Here is a 23321-nt window from a genome sequence, read left to right on the forward strand (position 1 = left end):
CCAACGGCGGTTTCCGTAGTGTAGTGGTTATCACGTTCGCCTAACACGCGAAAGGTCCCCGGTTCGAAACCGGGCGGAAACACCATGTTTTTCTTCCTCTCATCGTTCCTTTTCCCGGATCCTTCCACAGAACTGCCGCCGAGCGAGGACAGGGCTGGGTGCTTCACTATTTCAGATGTGGTTCCTCCGGAAAAATCGTATTTCACTTCTCCGCCTCGAAGGATAGCCTAAAGGAGGAGAAATGGGCCTGGCCTCATCAGAAAACGTGGAACGAGGAGGGGGAAAGGCATCGCTGCTTAGAAAATCCCAACGCCCACCTTTTCTCATATCCAAAATACGGATGTAGAAAAACAAAGCAGCCAACCCCAAAGGCAGAGATACAGCGCGAAACACTTCTTGAACGCTCAAACGCAAATTACCGCCAGAAAACTCCCTCCCTCCTGTAAGCCAAAAGGGCTGGGCACCCAGCCTGTGGATGGAGGGCCACTGGTGCCACCAGGGCCAAAGGTTTCTGTCATGGTGCCAGGCCCCAGGACCCTGGGCTTGTGGCTCTAAAGAGGGACGAGGATGTCCCTCCTCGCCAGGTACTTCTGTGGCAGGAGGCCCAGGGCCTTGCCAACCCGTACAGCTCACAGGCTATTTTAACGTTAACCTCCTTGCCCCATTTCTAAACTGGGACAGGATTACAATCAGCCCAAATCCCATACTGGGCATTCCAGAAAGCCCTTAGATAGCCATTTACATAAAGAGGAATATAAACCCATGTCCAGGGAAAATTTCCTCCTAAGGCTTTCTTCAGCCTGTCTCCAGAAGATGGAAGCTGGAGGCCTCCAGACCTCCAGGCCCCACCAGGTTAGTCTTCCAGCTTAAACAAAGCCTTCATGGCCTCGGACTGCAACTTGCGTCCATCAGATCCGCCAAACGGAGGCACAGAGTTTTTCTCCCTGGCCTTCAGAACCGAAGGCCTGCTTCTTTGCACCCCTCCCCACCACCTTCAGGTGCCCCCGGGCCTCGTGTTGTGCTCCCTCCAACAACCGCGCCGCGCTTGTGCCCAGCGATGCCGAGCTCAGCACGCCGCCAACTTCACCAGCCTTATAATCCTGTTAACCTCGCTCTGCCTTTCTCTGCTGTCTTACATCTATACTTAGACCGTAAGCTCTTCCGCTCCGAGACGGGATCCGGGTGGGCTTTAAAGCAGAGCAGACACTCAGGGAGCTGTGCATGGAGTAAGCTGCTCAGGAAGTAACATGCTTCGCTCTGGGCGTGGAGCTGCTCATGAAAGGAGCAGCAGCTATTTATTAGTGTTGCAAAAGGAACACACAGAAGACACGGTTGATCTCCGTTGAGACATCACCAGGAAGGCAATAACTATTTAAGTCAAAAAGCAATGCTGGAAGAATAAATGGCAATAGCCAGCCATGAAAAACATCACCATCAGATTAGCGATCAGCATCACAACAGTGCTCAAGCAAGTATACTGCTTGGGTTGGTGGCAGCGAGGCTAAAAATCCAGCCAGGCAGCTCCTGGGCACTTAGGCTGTTTTGGTTTGGTTTTAAATACTATTGAAGGCCCTTTCTTCTTCCTATACTCTGAAATGAAAGTGTTTGAATATATCGTGATGCAGTAAGATCCGATTCGGTCTTACCTCTGCTGTAGAGCTGACTTTGAACTCAGAACCTTTAAATAGGTAAGTGCCGTGATTGTGCCTTTCCCAAATCGGAAGACACAAAATAACAAGTAGGTGATGCAAGAGGTGAAGAAACATGTAAATGACAATCCCTTCAAGTGCACAAAGCCATCAGACTTTTAGAAATTTACCCTTAACACTGATAAATCTCCAAAACAGTGTTAATTGTATTTGCTATATGCCCACCTAGTAGTTATAATCAACAGAAAACGAATACTTTTTATTTTCTTTATGGCAAATAAAAAGCTGATCATGCACCCTGCATTTTAGAACTAGTCCGGAACAAAAAGTTCAGTAGCCAAGAAATTCCAAATTCTTCCTTTGGTCCAGGAATTTTCATTCAATCACAGCTGAATGTGATTCTCACCTGCACAGGACCAGCAGCAGTAAAACCCTGCGTCTGTGTTGTGCCCTGAGCCAGTGGTGAACGAGTTTCTCCTTCACCGCTGCACGGAGCTGCAATCAACTCATCCCCGATGGCATCTCCGCTGGAAGGCAGCTCCCCACTGCTTAGGGAAACCCCTGCGTGAAAAACTCCCCAGGAAAATCCTATTACCCACCCAAGTGCAGAGGCACTGTTTTTATATAGTAAGTCAAACTCTAGATTTGCTCAACAATTCATTATTTTTTAATAAGGGAATAGACAAACATCTCACCAGCTGTACACTGGCATTTCACATTCAGAACCTGTTGATTTATTTTTTATTGTAATGTATCAGTTACAACATCTAAAACGCAGAGGAGCTCCCATTCTTTACAAAGAATGGTATTTCAAGAATTAAAATATTCATTGTCTTAAATGCCAGTTTGATAAACACATCCGGAATCACAACCGAAATAGCTTGTCGAGGTGCATTCAGTGTCACTGACGGTTTTACAACCACTTTTTGCACTTGTTTCAGGCTATCAAGGAGCATTTCTATCTGTAGCCATACTCTGTATTGACAATGATGTTCAAATAGATCTATTTGAAGAGTTAAGATGGAAGACTTGATTTGAATTTGGGGTCTAAGTGAAAAAATGCAGAGTATCCCTAAAAATGGCCAAAACAAAGATTCGCTGATAAAATCCTCGGTATTTCCAAGTACAAGAAAAATGTACAGTTAATCCAATTTAGCATATAATACCCTCAGCTCTGTGTCTACGATTTCCAAAGACTCCCACCTAGCAAAATGACAGCTATAAGCAGATCCAGAAACAACCAGCGTGTGCACGTTCTTCCCTTTGCCTACTCAGTGCAATCTTGCCATGAACTTCATTACCTTCTGCCAATCAACCTGGTCTCTCCTTGGCGTTCTCTCACACACAGACAGAGCTACGCTGCTCTAGCCACAAAAAACTCCTACAGACAACAGTAAAGGGTGCTAACTTACAGTTCACTTCGATTCTCAGAAATATTATTGGTTTTTTTTTGCAGCAACGCATAAATAAAAGTTACATTTGGTATCCCTTCTTAGCACGGCAAACTCTGGCCCAAATCTTACTCATTTTACTTAAAAAAACGAGCTAGCTCGGAAGAATATTCTGACAAATTATATTCCAGATACCCAGGATAACAGCTCAGCATGTGCCATAACTTTAAATAGAACTACTATTTTGTATCAGTCCTTCCTTGGATCCAAGGAAGGGAGAGCTTATAGAACAGTAACTCTGAGAAGAGTTCCTAACAGAACACCACCTCTGAGTTTAGTGTTGAAAATTGTGCCGAAGGGTACAAACATCTCTTATTACAGAAGGTTTGTTTCTGTGTGCAATTTTTTTTAAAAGTTAGACAAAAAGACATCAGGAGTTGGGTAATCCTGAAAAATAGATTAGTACTGCCTAGGGATTTCTTACACCATCGAGGATACTGAAATTATTTTTCAAACTCATTAAAATATGGGTAAGTTTTCCATATTAAAAGAAGCAAAAATTAACACTCATTGGAGCTTTAATTAAAAACATAATTACATTTGACAGCTAAAATAACTGTTTTTTGGAAAAATAAAACACATTAAAACCTTACTTGTACACTACAATAAAATTTTACCAAAAAAAAAAAACACCTCAAATGCAAATTGTTCAAGTACAGCCAGTGTACAACTAAACTAGTTAGAAAATATAACTTAATAGTGATTTGTTTCAAAATATATACATCATGTTGGAAAAAAATAAAACCAAGAAACCAAGTAATTACCAAGTTTCAAACAGAGTTTCATCAAAATGAGGTAAATCTATGTCACCAGCCATCGAGCTTGGTGCTGAAATGGAGAACAGATCTTCAAGGATATCTTCCCTGGTGGGGCTTTCAAAAGCGAGTTTTTTCACACCGGGTTTGCTCACGGTATGAAGTTCGTAATTACTGTCCTTTACAGGACTGTAGTAATTGTGGTCCTCGCTTGTCATTGCTGCTTGCGACACAGCGCTCTCCTCAGCAGGCAGCGCTGCTGGGCCGCTGCTGTCCACCATTTCCATGTACATGCACTCATCCTCGCTTCTCGGAACCTCCGAGGAAGCAACAGTGGAAGTAGGGGACAGCAATTCCGCTAGTATTTCATCGTTGCTATTACGGCTAGCGCACCCCGAGTTCACGCTGAATTCAGAAGGATTACCTGCAGCATCAATCTGATCCTGCAGTTCCCTCAAGAAGCTCTGCAGCAACTCACTGTCACTGTGAGATTCGGTCTGTGACGGGGTGCTCACCTCCCCCGTCACGGGTTTTCCACGTTTCATCTGTTCCACCGCCAGTCTATCCAGCGAAGCCAACTTCTTCTTCTTAGCATTAAGTTTTTTTAACAGTTTTAGGCGAAGCTTTCTTGTTTTGTCACTATCTGACTCTTCCACCTTCCCAGCATTATAGCTCGGTGAATGGAACTGAGTCGTTTTACCAGAGGTACTCAGCGTATTTCCCGACTTATTCCAAGTTGGGCCTTCAAGAGCAGCATGATTTTTCGTAGGAAGACAAGTGCCTTGAGAAAATCCTTTGAAATTTGATAAAAAATTAGTACCTTTGCTCCAAGGAAGCGATGACTTTGGGGCCTCAGTTGTTTTGTTCACGCCTCTGCCTTGAAATCCCCCGAAGTTACTCGCTCTTTTAACTGGCAACGGCATGTCATCTAATTTTTGCACTGAGGGAGTTTTGCAACTTCTCTCAATCTTTGGAGCTGAGGCACTTGAAGGCATAAAAGAAGTATTCTTGCTTAACAGTTTTTTTACCCAGCTTCCAACAAATCCTCTTTTTTGGTCTTTGTGTGAAGGCTGAAAGGAATTATTATCAGCAGAAGAATTTGCAACCTTAGAATGAACTACAGTTTTGCCTGCACCTTTCAAGTCAGGTGATTTTTGTCCGATATTCCCTACTGGTGGCAATTTATGGTTTATCTCTACTTCTGAATTTAAACCCTGTTCTCTGTTAAGTAAATTAGCTCTCTCATCTGTGCTTTGAGCAAGCGATGAGTCAAGTGGGTTGGGGTTGTGATTTTGGGGCACAGGAGGAGTGATATTTGCTGGGTTCGACTCTTGTAGAGGTAAGCAAACGCTGGAATTTTCAGGTAGTGTGCGTGCGTTGTTCATAGCTAGACCAGCTGCAGCAATCTCACATGGAGTGTTAGGTGAAAGAGCTGATTCCTGCTGTTCCACTGTGCCCATTTCAACAAGGTTATTTCCCACCATCTGTCCGTTCGACAGTGATTTACATTCTGAGTCAACCTGAAGCTCTTCGAGCACCAGAGTTACAAGATCATCGTGTGCCAGATTTTCTAAGCCATGATGAGTTTCAACCTCAGCTACCTGCTGCTGTTTCTTATCTGGAATTCTCACGGAATCCACTTTGTGATGTTCTGCAAGTATTTTGTCTACGGCGTTATTAAAACCACAGTGCAACCCTGTGGAACTCGACTGTGCGTTATTAAGAGGCGAATCTTCAACATTTTTCCTCTGAGCCTCGGAATTCTGTTCTGGCACATGGGATGTTTTCTTTTCCCAGATACCAATATGAATCTCTCCTGGAGGAACTTCAAATCTTTTATGTCTCCTGCAATATGGACCCTTTAAATCATCGCATTCAAGCCAAGTTCCTGAAAAATAAATAGCAACCAGTGTAAAGACTCAGAGACTTTTAAAATTGAAGTCACTATCCTCTGACACTTGTCAAACATTTTTATTAACCCATTCCCCTGACAGGCAGAAAAAAATCTTTTTTTTCTCCATTCTTTATTACATCAGAGGAAAACCAGGAGGTTTCCACTGCGAAAAGATCACCCACAAGCAGAATTTGCAGCAGTATTATTACAGGTCAGACTAGGTCAACCAAAAAACAAAGCTACGTTTTTTTGTCTTTGCTAACGATGTTGGCATCTTGACTGAAAATACCTGCACGCGTCTGAGAGAAGAACTACCTCTAAAATTAAGTTTCTCAGTAGAACTTTTCATTGCCTGAGTGGGAAGCAGTGGGGGGCTTAGGAGAAACTGATCATGTTAAGAATCTGCCTCGTCACGGGCAAATTATTCACAGATCATGAACAAATATTTTATAGCTTTAAAAATTAATAAATAGATTTACAGAGCATATACATGATGTATAGGATGTTCATAACCAGGTGCTTTCCAGCTGTTTCCCCTTTTTATTTCTTCTTAAATTCAGGCAGTAAACAATCTTCATACTGTCAGAACACTTCATAAGACAGCACCTCACTTCCTCTGCACCAGCATGACAATCAGTATGCCAGCTTTTGGCCTTCTGTGATTATGGTTTTCTGCTCAGGCGAAGCTCTGCTGCTGCCAATCGTATGGCCATCATGCTATTAGCAATGTTTGCAACATGGATTTCTGCCTCTCACCCCTCAGGTGCAGCAAAGTTCAGAAATGAAGAGATACGTCATTAATGCTGATAGTTCCATAGGTTTCCCCATTTCCAATCAAGAAAGTATTAATAACTCGCTTCAAAATAACCAAGACTATTTGTTCAACAGCCATGCTTAGACAGGATTTTTTTAACTTTTACAAAGTTATGAAAGGAAATGACTCTACCCAAGTAATTTTTAACAGTGAGGACAGAACACTGCTGAACAAGTCAATTAAACCAAAATGAAACCTTCACCCTGACCAACAAAGTTCGTACAGTTATTCACAAAATCCTAACACGAAGTTTAGGATACAGACAAAGAAATCCTTGTTATTGTATATGGACAGCTGAGATTATTCAATAACCCATAAAACACTATTCAATGTAGAACTCAAAGTATTATACCAGAATTTATGGTTCTTACCATCAGGATTCAAAGACCAGGTTATGAAATGCTTCTTATTTGTTTGATACTGAATAACAGATGTTATTTCGTAGAAATCTTCTTCAAACTGAAATGAATAATTCCTCAGGCTGTTATGTGGCAAGCCTTCCACAAAATGTATCATTAATATTGAGGGTATTCTAATAAAGAGACAATAAAGAAACAGTTTATTACAACAAAAGAGTGGCAAAAATCCCCCCTGGAAAATTACAGTGTTCATCCTCTTTAAATGCTATTTGTGATTTCGGCATTTAAGTATTTATCAGAGTTTAAAGTTCTGCACCTCTTTAAACCTAAGGTAACAGTTTGTTTTTGAAAGCGATACTATGTTCAGTAAATGAGGTCCCAGAATTTTATCCATTTTATTTTCAAGTTCACATATTCAAACTTACTTTTCCAAAATCATCCGTCTTCTTTGAGATCTGTCACTGCAATTATTACAGGGAGCAACGTGAACAGCATTAAGTGGATGCCAATCGGGGATTATATTTGTGAATGTTGTTAGTGTTTTCCTACATCTGGAAACACACACACACACAAAAAAAAAAGAGTAAGATGACTTGCTGATCAGAAAACAATGAATATACGCACTTTACAAGGGGAAAAAGTCACAAAAATGTTGTGACAAAGACAAATTCTATTCAGATGCATGCCATTTGTGTGAATTCCACTGTGACTGCATCACATCCAAGTGAGCGCTGGATTCAGTTCTGCCAAACACTATCAGTCCCCGTTTGTTCTCAGCAGCTCCGTGACCTTCAGTTGCGCATTATTTGCTCTTTGTCCCTTAGCATGTTATCTCTGATCCCTGTTCAGTGCAAGACAGAGCTTCCACCAGGATCTGCATAATTCACTAGCTAATACAAAGTGTCAAGGAGAGAATGAAGTGGTAACAAACTACCTCACAATACATGTTAAACAAGGAGTTATTTTCAAAGGACAGTACATTCAGAGCAAAGATTGCACAGAGGTTATATTGTACAAAAACACAAAGTACGGGATACGAAGTAAGGTAGCCTCTTCATTCACTAGCCACAGGAAGGATTTCCTCTACATTCAACCTACCCCAGATTTTTCAACCTTTTAAAAAACAAAGTATTTAACAAAAGATCTCGAACACATCTTATTAACCAGAACTACACATTAGCTGGCTGTCTAACAGATATAATTAGTCTCTTCGCACTTGTGGATCTAGATTATTGTATAAACTTTAAATAATGGATAGAAACAAGTATTTTTCAAGTAAAATGAGCTGTCTTCTGAAGGTGCCTCTTCTGTTGACTCTTAAAAGGAGCCAAAATGACCAGCTGGCACCTGCAGCTACACGAACTAAATCAATTCTCAAGAAATTACTTCCCTGTAATACTATTTTAAAATATATAAATTATGTTTGCAAATCTCTGATTCTTCGTAATCCAAGTGAACGTTACAGATATCCTTCAACAGCAAACGTGTGCCAGGCACACATTCTTTAGAACAGCAACAATCTGTACACCATCACTAAAAGATGAGAGTGGGCATGGCCAGGGACTTGCGGTTACCTAATATTTCTTTCTTAATGAAGAGATGACTCATGAGATAAGACATGACACAATTAAACCAGTTGCAAACGCAAGCCTAAAGAATCACATAAAACTTCACCAACAAGCTTAAGCTGTTCCTAACCCAGAGATGTGAATAAAAATCACCTAACAGATGCAGATTTTAAAAGGTACGGTACAACAGTTACACAGAAGCTATCTATATATCTATAAGGCTCACCGGTCCTGGTGTTTGTAGCCACAGCATATGCATTCAAACTTCCACGAAAATGAATGCAAAAATAGTTTCTCAGCTTGTTGATCCTGTTTTAAGAGCAGAGGGAGTGCAAACACTGGACTTTCCTCCTCACCTTGAAAGATGGGGCAGAAAAAAGAGTCACTGAGTTTGAAATGGGAAAACAGTACTTCAAAAAGGAAGATAAGCTTACTGCTACGATTCTAATTCAAGCTATCCCTCTAAGGCTGTACTTCTAGTGCTCACAAGCAAAGGGATTTATCTGTGTTACCAGGTTGTTCTCAAAGGCAGTTTCATGAATGCAGCATAGTTACAAAGACATGGATACACTCTCTAAACTTCACAAACAGTAAATAACAAAACACCTAATCACACGGTAAATTACGTGTGTCACAAATTGCAAAATGTATTTGCAAGCTGTCTTGCAGGCGTATGTACGTACATATTTTTATGTGCTGACATGCTAACAGGCTTTACCTGTAAAGTTTTCTGAAAATAAATACTGAGCTGCCGCACTGACTACTTACCCAATCCACATTTAAGCAGAGGCTGAAGCTGCGTAAAAATTCTGCTTCTGATTTCATTGAGATGCAATTCTGCTTTTGGAAGAACATCTATAGAAAAAAATACATACGCTTTCATGTACTTATGTGCGACACCTCTACCCTTTCCCACACATATGTGAACACGTACTCATGTTCACATGCACTCATTCTCTGCAAACAGATACCTTTCACATTGACCAACAACTGCCTAAAACTGTTGGTAAAAATAGACAGTGCTTGGTATTAACTGATTTGAAACTTACAAAAGAATTTACAGAAGTCAAATGTTTTACTGCAGTCTGCTAACCCAAAACAACTCAACCTGACTTAAATTATGGCTAAGAGTGCATACCGATAGCTAGATGGTAAAGACATGTAAGATTAATGTAGGCAGACATTACAAACCCTAGGGATTTGGAGATTACGAGTAGATTTTAAAGCCTAAACGTTAAGATCAAAAGCACAAAAATTTGCTTACATGCTTTGGAATGACACCAATACAATTTGTAATAAAGCATTTAAATGTTAAATACTAAGTTCCTAAGACAGCCTTTTCAATATTAAAAGCTTATTTTAAAATTTGTATACATATATAAAAAGTATGTATTTTAAATTTGCAAGTTATAGTACTTATGCATGTACATTCTATAAGCACAAGCAAGAACATAACTTCCACCACACAGTCGAGACCATGACTTGCACAAATTAAAGGACGTAGAATAGCTGTGGGAACCATTTCTTACTTATAAAATTTATGTATATAAAAAAAGGTAAAAAGTTTCTTGCAGCTCTATTGTTTTTGTTTGTTTCAGAAAAGAGCCATATGTAAAAGATGCTGAAAAATTAGATAGAAGGGCAAAATCAGTACAACGCCTAATCTCCATAATAACACTCTTCTTCCAGTCCCCTCTCCACTGGTGCCCAAATAAACTAACTCGTTTTGCAGCAATTCCTGGAAATGAAAAGGTTTAAGCTTTTCAAACACTACCATATCAGAGCGCCCTTCCTAAGGGAAGCAAGCTAACATCCCCACTTCCCCACAAAGGGCTCTTCCATACCAGAGCTCCTTTGCAAACATAGCAGCAGCGCATCAGAGGGGAAGGAAAAACCTCTCAGGTGGTGTGACAGTAGAGGGCTTCCAGGTAACATCTGAAAACCTAAAAACCAACCTTTCTGGTAAATAGCATATATGAACTACTACAGGATTTCTTTGGAATTTTTTTTTTTGCCTCTTCAAAGTACTTTTTTCTCTGCCACAAGGTGGATTAAACCATTTTTGATATGCCCACTGTCTTCCCAGGAAAGATACGATATTCTTTAAGTTATCTCATGCTGTTCTAGTACTATAGTCTATATATTCCAGCATACATTTTTCCTGGAATGCCTACTGAAAAAAAAATCATAAAAGGTACTCGTTAGCCAAAGATCTGCAGTAATTCTGTAACGGCTGATCTCTTAGAAGTTCAGACTTACGACTCCAACGGGTCCAATCAAAAGGACTAGGAAAAATAAATCTTAATTTAAGAGCCTTAAACTGGATTGACAGTACAGAAAATGATCAAAGGCCATACTAATAGATTACAGTGACACATCCTCCTCTAATTCCAGCTGTGCTGCATAAGAGGTTGCCCTCAGCTGCTCATTGTGGCCCCTGTACTTGGAGGTTACAGCCCTTGAATCTGTTAAGCTGCACATGTGAGTATTTACTAAAACTTTCCAGACAACATAAACCAGGTTAATACATTTGACTAATTCTGACTGAAACAGGTTAGGAAGCGTTATCATCCACAGCACAGCTTGCAGACCCCAGGGGAAGCATTCCTCAGCGAACACAGCTGGAGCCAGAGAAGAACGTAATTTCTCAGTGTGAATAAATTTAGTGCTATAAGGCAACTGCCCATTACACAAGGATATAAACCACAACCAAAATGATCCAAAATGAAGATTAAGACGTAAACAGCATTGCAATAGTTAACCAACATAAGGGGAAGGAAAAAAAGTATGTCTTAACTACTCGATTCGCAAATTCTCTACTTGTTATCACAAAAAATTGTCATGGATACTTAGTATTTGATGTCTGCTTTCAAAGGGTGCACCTTTACCCCAAGAAAAGCAACTGCAGAGGTTACTGGGAATCTGCTAGATAAAGCACACAACTCTGCAAATTCATGGTACCGAGCTGTAACTCATTCTTTTGTGATCTTGAAATAGAAAGGAGGCATATTTAAGTGCACCGTACTAAATTCCAAATATATACATCAGATCAGTTTCCATATGAAAAAACAGCATCTGAATTTACTCACCTTTTAATTTACTCCTTTTACAGGTATTCAGAAGCACAGTTGCTTGATTATATTTTGTTAAGAGTCTCTGGAGTAAACATTTTTCATCATCACATTTTTCCGTTAGAGCAAATTTTAATGTCTCTAAGTGTACCAACGCTGACAAAATGCAATCCAACCAACAAAGATTATGCCTGTTTCTCCACTGAAGACATAAATCTGTGTTATTCGTGGAACCTTTATCACCTCTGAGCAATATCTCAGACGTTGTGCAGTGCTCAGGATTTGGCAAGAGTTGTTTTCTGGGACTAGGAGTCTCAGGCAGATTTTCTTGATGGCTGTTGGTGTTGGTGGTCGTTTGGAAATCCACCTTCTGCTTGAAGGACTCCCCATTACTAGGTTTTTGCTGGTCATTTTGTAACACATCACGTGCACTTAACTTGGGGATAGGTAAGCTATTCTCACAGCTTTTGACAACAGGGTCCGTATTAACAGTCTGCTCAACATTTACTGCCTTATTAGTCCTGGCTCGTTTTGGATTTGATTCAATGGCAGAAAAGTCACTGATATCACACAGTTTCCTTTTCTTATCAGTAGATGGAACTTGCTGATTTTCTGAATCGGCAGAAATAACGATGCTGTTAAACGGTTTATAACCAAGTGGGTAGATACACTAAAGGAAAGGGAGAAAGTTACAATGAGATCTACAATGCAATTTCAGGTGAACAAGAGCTAAAAAAGTACAAACATTCTCAAAATGGAATGTAGAACTTGTGTAAAATGATACTTTAATGAAATCAATTTGTAAATTCAACATATGTAAGATAATTTTATCCAACTACTGTCTTATAAGCAATTGTGAATTATATCAGTAGTAATAATCAACATTGCTTTTCCAGCAAAATCCAAACTCTCCACTTCCAGCCCCAGAAAGACACCCGAATTCTGCTAAGGAGAGCCCTCTTCTCTCATTCTGCAAAGTCCATTCCTCTAGGGTACAAAAATTTGGCATAATCACCTCTGGCTTGAAAGCTTACTGCTGCCAAAACTGGCAAGGTTATCTATCAGTTTATCCCGATGCACTAGACCACACGTTGGTAGGGTCTTACAAACGTGGCTGTTCTGCAACTGGGAGAATGCAGTCAAATCCCCCATTCCCCATCTCCAGAGGCGTAAATCCTTATGGCAAAGGCCTGGACACAAGCCAACAATCAGTGTAATACCTGAGGATTTTCACAAAGAAAAATGGACTCTTGAAAATTGATGCGGTAAGTGCGTAAAGCTTGGATCTGGCCCTTGGCTTTGCAGACTGGACAATACTCAGGAGAAGTTATCTCCACAGAATTACAGCTCTAAAAAAAAAATAAAAAAGAAAAAAAAACAGCTGAAAAACTTGTTTTTTATGTATTATCCCAAGTTAAGACATACATACACACCAAGATAGAAAAAGCAATGTGTAACTTCTAAGCATGTAACACCTAACATAGTATAAAAAAGTCAACTAGATTAGGTTTCGTCCTTATTCATAAGATATATATTCATAGGGTAGCATGATCTTTGTGAATTTATCTTTTTACTTAAGCATTCAAATTTTTAGTAAGTTATCTTTAACAACGCAATTATGCAACATTTCATTTTATTTATACTAAACCAAAGGACACTTATTGCCAGGGAATACAAGCTCAGATCTTTGAACTATGAATAAGTTTTCTTAGGAATGCACAGTCATAAAAATAGTGCCCATAAGAAGTTCATAGACACAGATCTGGTTATAATAATCTTTCGCCATTGTTATAGATTTCCGTGGAAAATAATTTTGAGATTTATTTATTTTTTGGTAAAATTAAGACCAATTAAAAATCTCTCAAAGCAGAGAAAAATATGAACTTTGCACACATGTAAAATAAGTTTCAACTGACTTTTCCCAAATACCCCACCATGTGGAGTGTCGATTTCCCTATACCAGTCCCTTGTCCAATCACTTGCAAACCATTTGTAGTCTTCTGGGTATCCATCACTCTGAGCCACTGGCTAATTTATGTCACTTGTAACAATGTCATGACCACTAAGGATTTTTTCAAAGACTCCTGAAAAATAAGAAGCGAATACAACAATTAAAGAAAAAATCAGTTAAATTTCGGAGAAAAAAATATACCAGCAATAATGCAGCCCATATTTTCTGTGAGAGTGAATTCAGAAGAGTATTTTCTCGATGGAAAATACTTACTTTCTACTGCATATAGAAGTTTAAATCAAGTCACATACCAGATTTAACAGCTTTAGGCCCTGAATTTGCAAACTTATCTATTCTTTTCACCCTCAAGGTCTCATTTATTTTCCAAGTGCACTATACTTGGCAGAAATGTAGATGTCTTGCCCAGGCATCTCATCTTACTGTATCTAACCCTCAGAATTAAGGAATTTCTTTAAAAATGGCAACGAGCTCTCACACAATTATAGGTAACTGCAGAGGAACAAAACAAAACCAAAAGCCCAAAAACCACTTCAGCAGCTTTCAAAACAGTGACTTTAATGCATAATAAACTATAAAAAGTTTATCCTGCAAATGTAGCCATTTCTAACTACAGAAGGACATCCTGCCGTTACTGTTGGGAAAATTCTCCTGTTATTTTAATGATGTTACAGACTTCCTAGCAAACTGAAGTTCTTCTGCAGTATCATTGCTACATAAATCTATTCCATGTTTTACAACTCACATCACAGAGTCCATTTCGTATGATTTCTGGAATTCAGAGCCAAATTTTGCCTTTCTCAGATGTCATACATACACACACACACACTTATGGTCGAAGACTTCAGTACAAACAAGCGAGACACATCAGAAAGCAGCTCCTTAAGCCCTTATAAACCCATTCCTTCGCTGGCACTGAAGCTAACTGCATCTTGAACCAGTCAGAAAAGGAGTTTAAAACTACAGGAACCAATTCTTCTGTTCCTGCTGACTTCAAACGGAAAAATAGCTAGAAGAAATATATATCTCTTTAAGATTCAGAAGGACGTCAAGGTAAATTGAATAGCAAATTCTTCAAGGTTAGTATCTTCCTTTGAGCCATGACTGTTTCTTGTTCATTACTTCCACTGACCAACATCCTTCCCCGCAGCATGATGCCCCTTCAACACTTCCTTACACTACAGAACTCAGATTGCAGTTCCTTTTCCTTGCAGAAAATGCCAGAAAAGGCATTCTCGGAGACCTGAGTAAATACCATTTCAACCCCAAAACATCCCTAATCCAGGGCAAAGGAGACCCTACAGAACCGGACAGATTGTTAAAAATCAACAGTATTACTACATTTTTAAAAGTGTAGTCTGCAAAACGTAACAACTCATTTCAAATCAATCCCCTACGACCACTTGAGAAGGTCAAAACGAGATGCTGGTGTGTCCTGCTGACACTTTCAAGGTGCTCGGCAGCACTTTTCAGAATTAACCAGGCTGCAGCATAGCATAAACTGACTTATAAAACTAACGGCTTTAACAAAAGGTGATGAAGTATCAAGCCATGTGTGCCTTAGAGATTATGTTTAGTTTTCAAAGTAGGGTGAAAGTGTACAAGCAACACGGTCCCAGACTCACTCAAGGTAAAACTTAGTAGATTAACTAAAAGTATAAAAGTCTATTGGACTATAAAGGAAAGCCAAGCTCTCCAACATCTGACATGGCAGCAATGGCACTATGACACCGTGCCTCAACTCTCTCTTACCATATATTTAATCTAGCCAGGAGTTTGATTATTTTTATAGAACTAATGAAGTTGTGCAGGTATCAATCGTACTAAAATACATAGCAACTTTATGCTCCGCACTATAGCTAAAAAGAGAATGTCTCTAACTTTTTCCAGAGGGCTTTCATACAACTCCTTGGCCTGAAGCAGTGTCAGGTCTCTAAAATAAACAAAATATGTAGATGACATGACTGGAACCCTAAGCAATTTCTCACCACATAAATACAAATCATCTTCACGCACTCAGAAAGGTCAGCAACACTAACAACCTATGGGTTATTCCTTTTTAATAATGCCTTGATTTTATAAACAATATTTGTTTCTTTGCAAGTCTCTGTTTACTTTTCTGTCCCCCTCTCAAAAGTTAATTTTTTTTTCCCCAGGCATTTCCCTCTGTATGTTCTGTTACTTCTGCTCTTCTTTTTTAAAGCAGAAACACTGTTTTGAGAGGTACAATGCCTCCTCGGGCGACACTGGTAGTAAGGTGACGGTTGGACCAGATGATCTTGAAGGTCTTTTCCAACCTTAATGATTCTAGCAGTAGCACTACAGCACAGGAGCCCATGCCATTTATTGCACTTATGAATATAATAAACATTAACAAAGTTATTAATTGATTTTTTTTCATACATAAACCGCCAGTGAATAAAATCGGTCTGCCAGTCCTAGATGCACAGAATGGGTCCAAGGGGCCCGTCTGTACATCAGTATGTGTAACGTCACAGCAAGCTACCGGCAACTGCTGCACGAAATACAAAAACTGCACATCAGATCTGCAGCTGCCACGAAAAACAGCCACCTAAAAGCCTGCTGGACGAAGGACTGACACAACCCATTGTAGTAACGCGTAATGTCTGCATTACAGATAGAAGTGTGCTTTCAAGCTTACTGGGTCGTGCTTTAAAACATTTCTGCTACTTTTCTTAATTTAAAAATGTAATGCACAATGTGTTGTGGACCTGATATAATTACTGGGTTGCTTATGGTTCCCTAGTTGATCTAATGGCTCACTGCTGCATGATAGGGATGTTTCTGTTCTCTTTTCTCCTCTTTCCCACTCCCACACCATCCCTGGCGGCTCACATCCTCACCAGCCTTTCCACAAGCTAACTGAACACACAAAACAGCAGGAAACTCAGTAAAACGCAACAGTTTTTTCTGCTATTTTTAATAAGTTAAATCGGCCTATGAAAAGGTCTGATGAGCTGTGGAGGAAAGAAGACAGAAAACAGGGAAAGTGTCAAGGACTTCTACACTAAAAGGGACCTTGGCTTTTTGATAAGAGGAGCTATGCCTTGTGACACAATAAAAACAAAAATCATTTACAAGCTGCAGGTGACAGAACAGTGATTACATTTCAGTGAAGAGAAAATCTCTCTGCTTAAAGGTGATAGGGACACCTATCCTTGTAAATCACCTTACAAGTCTTCATTCCTTCATGAAGGGAATGTTGAAGAGAAAGGATGAAAAGAAACAAACTAAGGTCTGAGGAAAAAAAAAGTCATACAAATTTATATTCCCTGTGTTACTTGTTATATATGTGTTCTTTACATCTTTTTTTTTAAAAAATCTGAAATTAACAACAAACTAAAGATAAAAAGAATGATGTTGCAAAGCAAGCCAGCTTGCAATGTGATTGCTCTGCTGTTCCAAAAGAGAGCTGGACCTCTCTGAAATGTCATGAGGTAAATGCTTTGATGAGCGTATAAGAAGGGGACAAGGATTAAGCATTTTATTGTCATGTCATTGAGCCCTTGTGATAAAATGGTGAGTTAGATGTCAAAAACGGAGCCTGAACTAGTGCAGTTTATTGCAGCTGCCAGTAAGAGATGCAAGATCTCAGGAAGGGGCTTGGTGCAGGCAGAGCCCCAGCCTGGGGGCCAGGGGGGTTAGGACTGCAGCTGGAGCTGGCTGCTGCCCTTCGACACCAAGAGGTGTCCAGGTGCTTCAGATAAAGCTACGGTTAAACAACCTCCTTAGTTTTTAGTCCACATCCAGTGTGATTCATACTACGGAACGGCTGTAGAAGGAAGAATACACGGTTAATCGTCAGAGCACCGGCAAAGAGCACATGGGGAACATGCGTGCGTAGACACACCGGTACCTCACCCTGCGGGTGTTTTATCGAGCAGTGCTTCTACCAAGCGCTCCCTGAGGGAACACGCGCCTTAAACCCACAACTACTGACAAGAAATACTCAGTCGGCATTCGGCACCGCGCAAGGCGCCCGCTCCACCGCCACCTCCCTCACAGCCCAACCGAGCCAGGGGGCTGGACGCCGCACTACTCACCCGCTGCCAGGCTCTCGGCGTCTCCCCTTGCCCCCCTTCGCTTCCCCGGGCTCCCCGGGCCCCCTCAGCGGGCTGCCCCACGCGTGCCAGGCGGGCAAGGGCCGACCCCCAGCGGCCCTTCCGTCCTCCACCGGGCTCCTGCCGCCCCACGCCTCCCGCCTCAGCCGCGCAGCTTCCGGCGCCTCCCCGCCGCCATGTCGGGAGCCTGCGCGCTGCGGGCTGGGGGGGCGAGGGGGCTGAGGCGTCTCCTCCTCCTCCTCCTCCTCCTCCTCCTCCTCCTCCTCCTCCTCCTCCTCGCTTCCCTCGGTGGCGAAGGGCTCTCCTCGCTGAGGTGGCCGAGAGGGCATCTCCTGGTCGGCCGTGGAGGTTGGGTGTGTAGGAGATGAGGCTGGAATCGCTGGGTGTGTGATGCTCGCTTGCCAGCGCATCCCCTCCTTAGGCTGCGAGGAGCTCGGTGCCGACAGCGTTAGGTGCCATCAAGGGGACCGGTGTTGGGCACCTGGGGCTGTGTCCCCTGGGCTGGGGAGAGCAATGAGCCTGGAAATCCTCCTGGTGATACCATGGCAAGTGCCTGCTCCCTGCCTCTGGCTTGCTGGCACCGCACCCTTGGTCAGGGTTTGAAAAAAAAACATTTGTCGTTGTATGCTGTACGTCGTGAAATAATAGTCTGTTGGCTCCGTTGTAACATCCGTGAGCTGGTTTTTGCTGTATGAGTTCTTCCTTCTCTTTGCATAGCGATGGTTTGAAGTTTGAATTGATGTGTTAGGGTGTCTTTACTGGAGGGTGTTGTTTGCCTGACTGGAGACAGATTGCAATGACATTTGGTAATAATTTTGTGAGGAGTACTTTTTAACCTTGGCTTTTGATCCGTTATTCTCATTGGTTTCATTGTGGAGGATCTACTTCTTTTCCCCAGGAGTGTAAAGCGCACTGGGGTACGTTTTGTAGGGGGGGAGCTGGCCCTACAGCCATCGAGGCCAGTGTTTCTGCACACATAGCACATCGGACACGGCGTGTGCGTTTCATCTCTTTTTCAGTCAGTTTAGCTGAATGTTAAAACTGGTCAAATAATGCAATACGTTGAATAATGTTGCGGTGTAACTTAACTAGAGTTGTATGCATGCAGTGATTTTCCTCGTGGCATTTTAGGACGACGTGCGTTGTGGTTTTAGCACTAGTAACGCTTACTTACGGTTAAAATACAGTGTTTGGGTGTATGAAAATTAATATATGCTCTGTATATTAATTTTAATAATAAATTTTTAGCTTCTTTTCACTGTAGCTCAAGTTTTTACTTTCCCCAGGGTGACTAGCACCCACTGATTTGTTTTGAGCTTCCATCAAACATAAGCATATACTGCCTAACATCATGGGGTAAAAGCTGTTTGCTTGTGTGTATTTGAACTCTAGAATGATTAAGCGGGCTTTTTCCCTGCTTGTTAGCGTGGACTGACTTTGAAAAAGCCCTTCTATAGATTGTAATTCTCTGATCAGTTGGAATTTGTGACTCAATGCTGTTAAGCTTTTAAGGTCAGCTAATGCCTCGTTTTTCTGTTTTGGTTTTGTTTGTTTGTTTTGGTTTTGTCCTCAGCTGTTTTGGTAAGTTAACTTAGGTCTCGGATATTTTCTGTATCCTGGGAAGTGCCACAGAATAATTTGCTGGTGTTCCTCCCTGACGTTCAGGTTGAATAAAGGCAAGCTTGGGCCAGAGAAAGAATCCAGACCTGAGTTTATGTATATGAAGAGGGAGTTTCCCATGTCCTTGAGGAAGAGCTTACGTGTTGGCAAAGAAAAGAAACAGCTCACAATGCAGTAAATCTTCATTCAGCCTGAACAAAGCAGTGTTAAAGTAATAGTTCTTACACGATGCAAACTCCAGAGTCACCAGGAATTGGTTTGGATGTTCCAGATGTGGGCTGGAAGGCGTTAGGATCTAGTCAGGCTTGCGATTTGTTCAAATGTTGTTTTCTCTGACATAGTTTGGTTTGACTAAATGTAGTTTAGTTTTAGTTAACTAACAGTGCATGAGCACATGACTTGTTTCTGGTTTCATTGACTTCTGTCTTCATCTTTTTAAACTGGATGTAGTTAACATGGGAAGAGTAGAAGGGGCTTCTGATATGATTTTTGAAGCTGCTTGGGTTCAGGCAAGTGTACTACCTATCTGATTTAACTTTTGTGTCAGTGTCCTCTTTTGGTAGTCTTTTCAAACATAATCTACCCATTTTGTAATTATATCTGCAGTAAAGACTTTAAAACAGTTAAGAATTAATTTTCAGTTATTTTATTTCTAAAAGGCTTATGTGGAATGAGCTCTTTCCATGACTGAAGCCTCTTCAATGTGGGAATTGAACATGCAATGTAACAGCAAAAAACTTCCCTTTCTTTTTTGTTAGTATATTCAGATATGGAGGAGAAAAACGAGTTGTATAGAGGCTTTTTTACACCCCCATCCCAAGGTGAGCTCAAAAAATGAGTGGTGCTAAGGCTTGATAGACATGTTGTTTTCAACGAGTAATGTGTCTGTACCAGGAATTATTATCTGGAAAATAATTACGAATGTTGGGGAAATAATATTCTGGGTATATAGATAGTGGATTGTACTCGGGCTGAGAACATATGCTGTTCATGTGTGTCTTCTAAAAATATTTTCACATGCAAATTACATACCCGTTGGCTGCTTGCTTCTAACCAGATTGTCACTGCATGGTTGATGGTTCCCGAGAAATCAAATATGGAGTGGGAGGTACCAACTGAAAATTTTTGCTTTGAACGTTTTGTTTTTCAGGGTTTATGTTTGCCTGGTGTTCTTTCTTCTTTTTCAAAAACTAACAAAATTAAAATTTAAATGTACAAAGTACCTTTTTGAAAATGTAAGAAGAATCCAATAACTAATTAACTTTATGTATACCTCTTTTTTTTTCCTGTTTAATCCTTACATACATCATTATTGTTATGTTAACATTATAACAGGAAAGCTTACGGTCATGATAATCTCAATTTTGATAGTTTTTGTGTATATAAAGTCAAGATTTCAGTGATTGTATTCTTCTTGCGTTTCATAACTAACTGTAAGTCCACAAACTGGATTATTTCATTACTACTAACGTTACTGATGCTGATATGTACTTGCAGTGTCCCTTGGCCATTGCATCCTAGTATCTTAACCAAAGAAGAGGAGCTCTTTTTTGAGACGAGGGTTATAAAATCACTAGCCAAAACATGCACTTGGTTCTTTTTTTAACTGCCGACCTATTTAAATCCTTTTTCTTTTTTTCTTTTTTTTTTCTGGAGTAAAAACCTCCTATAAGACGTTTTTATGGCTATTTTTCTCCTGAACTTTTGAAAATAAATGCTGCATTTACCCTACTATAGTATCTGTAGCCTTGACAAAGGAAGAGAAATCAATTCACTGCTCTGAGGTAAAGCTTTTGTTTGTTTGTTTCCCTGACTCTTAAGGGTGGTTCTTATTTTGTCATCCTTAACAGGAGCATCTTCTTGCTCTGTAACAGAGATGGAAACTGTTATAAACGGAACACTTTAAGCTTGATGCAGTGTTCTCTGTAATCATGGCAAAGATTTCCATTTGGGAATTGCAGATGCTCTTCAAACTATTTTTTCTTACATTTCATTCTGTTCTTTGAGTTATTTTACCCCCCTGTCCTACAGCCTGTAGCTTTCTGACTCCAATCCAACTGGGAACAATAGTCAAAACTTAGCAGGTTTTGGATTTTTAGAAATGAATTGCTTTCAGGAGTATTTCTAGTGGGAAAGCATCAGTGATGCAATGCAGCTTCGACAGTGTGAAACCAGGCTTGTTTTTTCTGATCGTGGTCGCTGTGTTTGTGTCCTTAGGATTCCTCCAGTACAGCTTGGGTATGTTCCTGTGGCATCACGGTGTTACGTTGCAAGTCAGCATAAATGTTAGTGCTGATGGGAGAGATTGACTTGGAACCAGCACGAGGTGATATAACAGCAGCCCAGCAAAATTCAGGGTTTTGTAAGTGCCAAGATCTTTCTTCGTTGGCTTGTTTGTAACAGCAAGGACTCTAAAAAGTCATCTGAAAGTCTGGAGGTGCGTTGGTTAAAAGACAGTCAAAATAAAAAAGATTAGGGCAAGCAAAGTGTTTTGAAATTAAGTAAAAAAAAAAAAAAATCATGGTTAATACTTCATGCCCAGATAAGATGTGCTGGTTTCTGGTCTCATTATATTTTCTTGTGTGTGTTTTTGTTTGTTTTACTGATGTTGCTCTCTAAAGGCAGGTTTTACTTGAGTCTCCCTTTTCCCTTTGTTTCGGCTTTGTACTGGTTTTCTGTTTTGCTGCGTGGAAGTCTGAGATTTCTAAGGTGTGATTTCTTTTTTCTTAGTTGTGATTGTAGTTTGAAATGATCGACTCGTGGCGGAATTCAAAGCCATTTATCAGTAAGGTGACTTACGAGTTTTGAGAACAACAAGTTTCAGCAGTAGCATCTGAAGGTGGTGTTTTACAGGACTCAGGAAAATCAGGATGCTGCTGATCTGTGCTGCTTTTCTTTTCCGTGTTTTTTATAAAAGGAAAATCAAATTATACCTATGCAAACATACAATGTTGAATCTAACACATGACACTTTAAAAAAGGATCTAGTTACTTCATTCGTTTTCAAAGTTACTTTGAAAGTTGCCTGTTTCATTTTCTTGAAAACAAGCAATAATCAAACACGTTAATAAAAGATGAACCCCTATGAGTTTTGGAAAGTTTCTACATATCCTGCCTGCAGAACTTGGTTTAGATGTTAGTGGAATGAAGAATATTAAATAATGTGCTGGCTAAGAGGTGAACCAGATCTTATTACAGTTTGTAACTTGCTCCAAGACACTTTTTTGTGTATTCTAGTTTCTGTTACTTTCAAGCTTTCAAAATTTTCAGCTTCTGATGCTTGGAGGAGTCTCTTCCAGTAAACTGATTCTGTGTTGGTAGGATGGCAGTCTGCACTAGGAAAAGGAGAGGAGCAATGATACATTTCATTAACATTTTAAAAGTGAGAAGTCATTCATTCTTGCTTATCTAGTTAAACGTATCCTGACATATTGTTACCAGTCCATCACAGACTTTTCCCTCCAGTCTCTTATATACTCGAGCTGAAATTTAGGACAGTGCCAACCCCATGATCTTGTGGTCCTTCTCTTAATTAAACTCAGATTTTTTTGCCCTCTACGAATAATTTAGGAAAACATCCTGTGTAAGGATGCTTGTACTCTTATAGTTACTGACATGCATGTGCAGAGGATTATTTGCATCTCTTTCTAGTAAGTACTGTATAAATGCAAAGAAAAAATTATTCTCAGCAGTTTGAAAATACTTGTCCCGTCTCATCTGTCTTGAAGTGTCAACATACTGCGTGCTTTCCTGATTTTTCACAGATTTGCACGAGTCTAGATAGTTTGTTAAATTTGCCGGGACTAGTTGTGTGTGGACTTAAAATATACCTGTAAGCAAAGCCTTTCCTGTTTTTGAATTGCCCTCTGGTTTGGGGGTTGTGGGTTTTTTGTTTTCTATTGTTTTGTTTGCGTTTAAGTCTAAAAAAGTAGCACTGGGCTTAGTGTTAATGTGTTTTTGTGAAACAGCTAAGAAGTCTGAATTAATTCCTTCAGGTGGGGTTGGAAAAACAGAGAAAACAATCTGTCTTTGTGAAGTGCAGGACGTAAAACCGGACATACGAACTATCTATTTTATGGTGGTGCTTAA

General features: G+C 40.3%; 1 protein-coding gene, 1 long non-coding RNA gene and 1 other non-coding gene across 7 annotated transcripts in view; 2 read left to right on the forward strand and 1 right to left on the reverse strand.

The window, feature by feature from the left end:
* Positions 1 to 9: 9 nt before the first annotated feature.
* TRNAV-AAC (transfer RNA valine (anticodon AAC)) lies at positions 10 to 82 on the forward strand. The gene has a single exon. It is a non-coding gene; the product is annotated as a tRNA-Val (tRNA).
* Positions 83 to 2293: 2211 nt separating this feature from the next.
* Positions 2294 to 17736, reverse strand: USPL1 (ubiquitin specific peptidase like 1). Of its 3 annotated transcripts, XM_048072818.2 has the most exons (9): positions 17595 to 17730; positions 13478 to 13645; positions 12782 to 12910; positions 11580 to 12231; positions 9259 to 9345; positions 8717 to 8846; positions 7348 to 7473; positions 6935 to 7095; positions 2294 to 5743 (listed from the first exon to the last, which is right to left on the reverse strand). In XM_048072818.2, the coding sequence occupies exons 2-9, from the start codon at positions 13571 to 13573 to the stop codon at positions 3861 to 3863; spliced, it is 3264 nt and encodes a 1087-aa protein (XP_047928775.2). In that variant the 5' UTR covers positions 13574 to 13645; positions 17595 to 17730; the 3' UTR covers positions 2294 to 3860. The 3 variants fall into 3 exon arrangements, with proteins under 3 accessions (XP_047928775.2, XP_047928776.2, XP_013044872.3); XM_048072819.2 differs by having other exon boundaries at positions 13549 to 17736; XM_013189418.3 differs by having other exon boundaries at positions 13478 to 17736.
* Positions 17737 to 17851: 115 nt separating this feature from the next.
* Positions 17852 to 23321, forward strand: part of LOC136789600 (uncharacterized) — a 38731-nt gene continuing 33261 nt past the window's right edge. For all 3 annotated transcript variants that reach the window (XR_010828306.1, XR_010828305.1, XR_010828304.1), the window contains exon 1: positions 17852 to 21594. This is a non-coding gene — a long non-coding RNA (uncharacterized lncRNA). The remainder of the gene's footprint in view (positions 21595 to 23321) is intronic.

The sequence above is a fragment of the Anser cygnoides genome, chromosome 1, assembly GCF_040182565.1.
Source record: "Anser cygnoides isolate HZ-2024a breed goose chromosome 1, Taihu_goose_T2T_genome, whole genome shotgun sequence".
Lineage (NCBI taxonomy): Eukaryota > Metazoa > Chordata > Aves > Anseriformes > Anatidae > Anser > Anser cygnoides.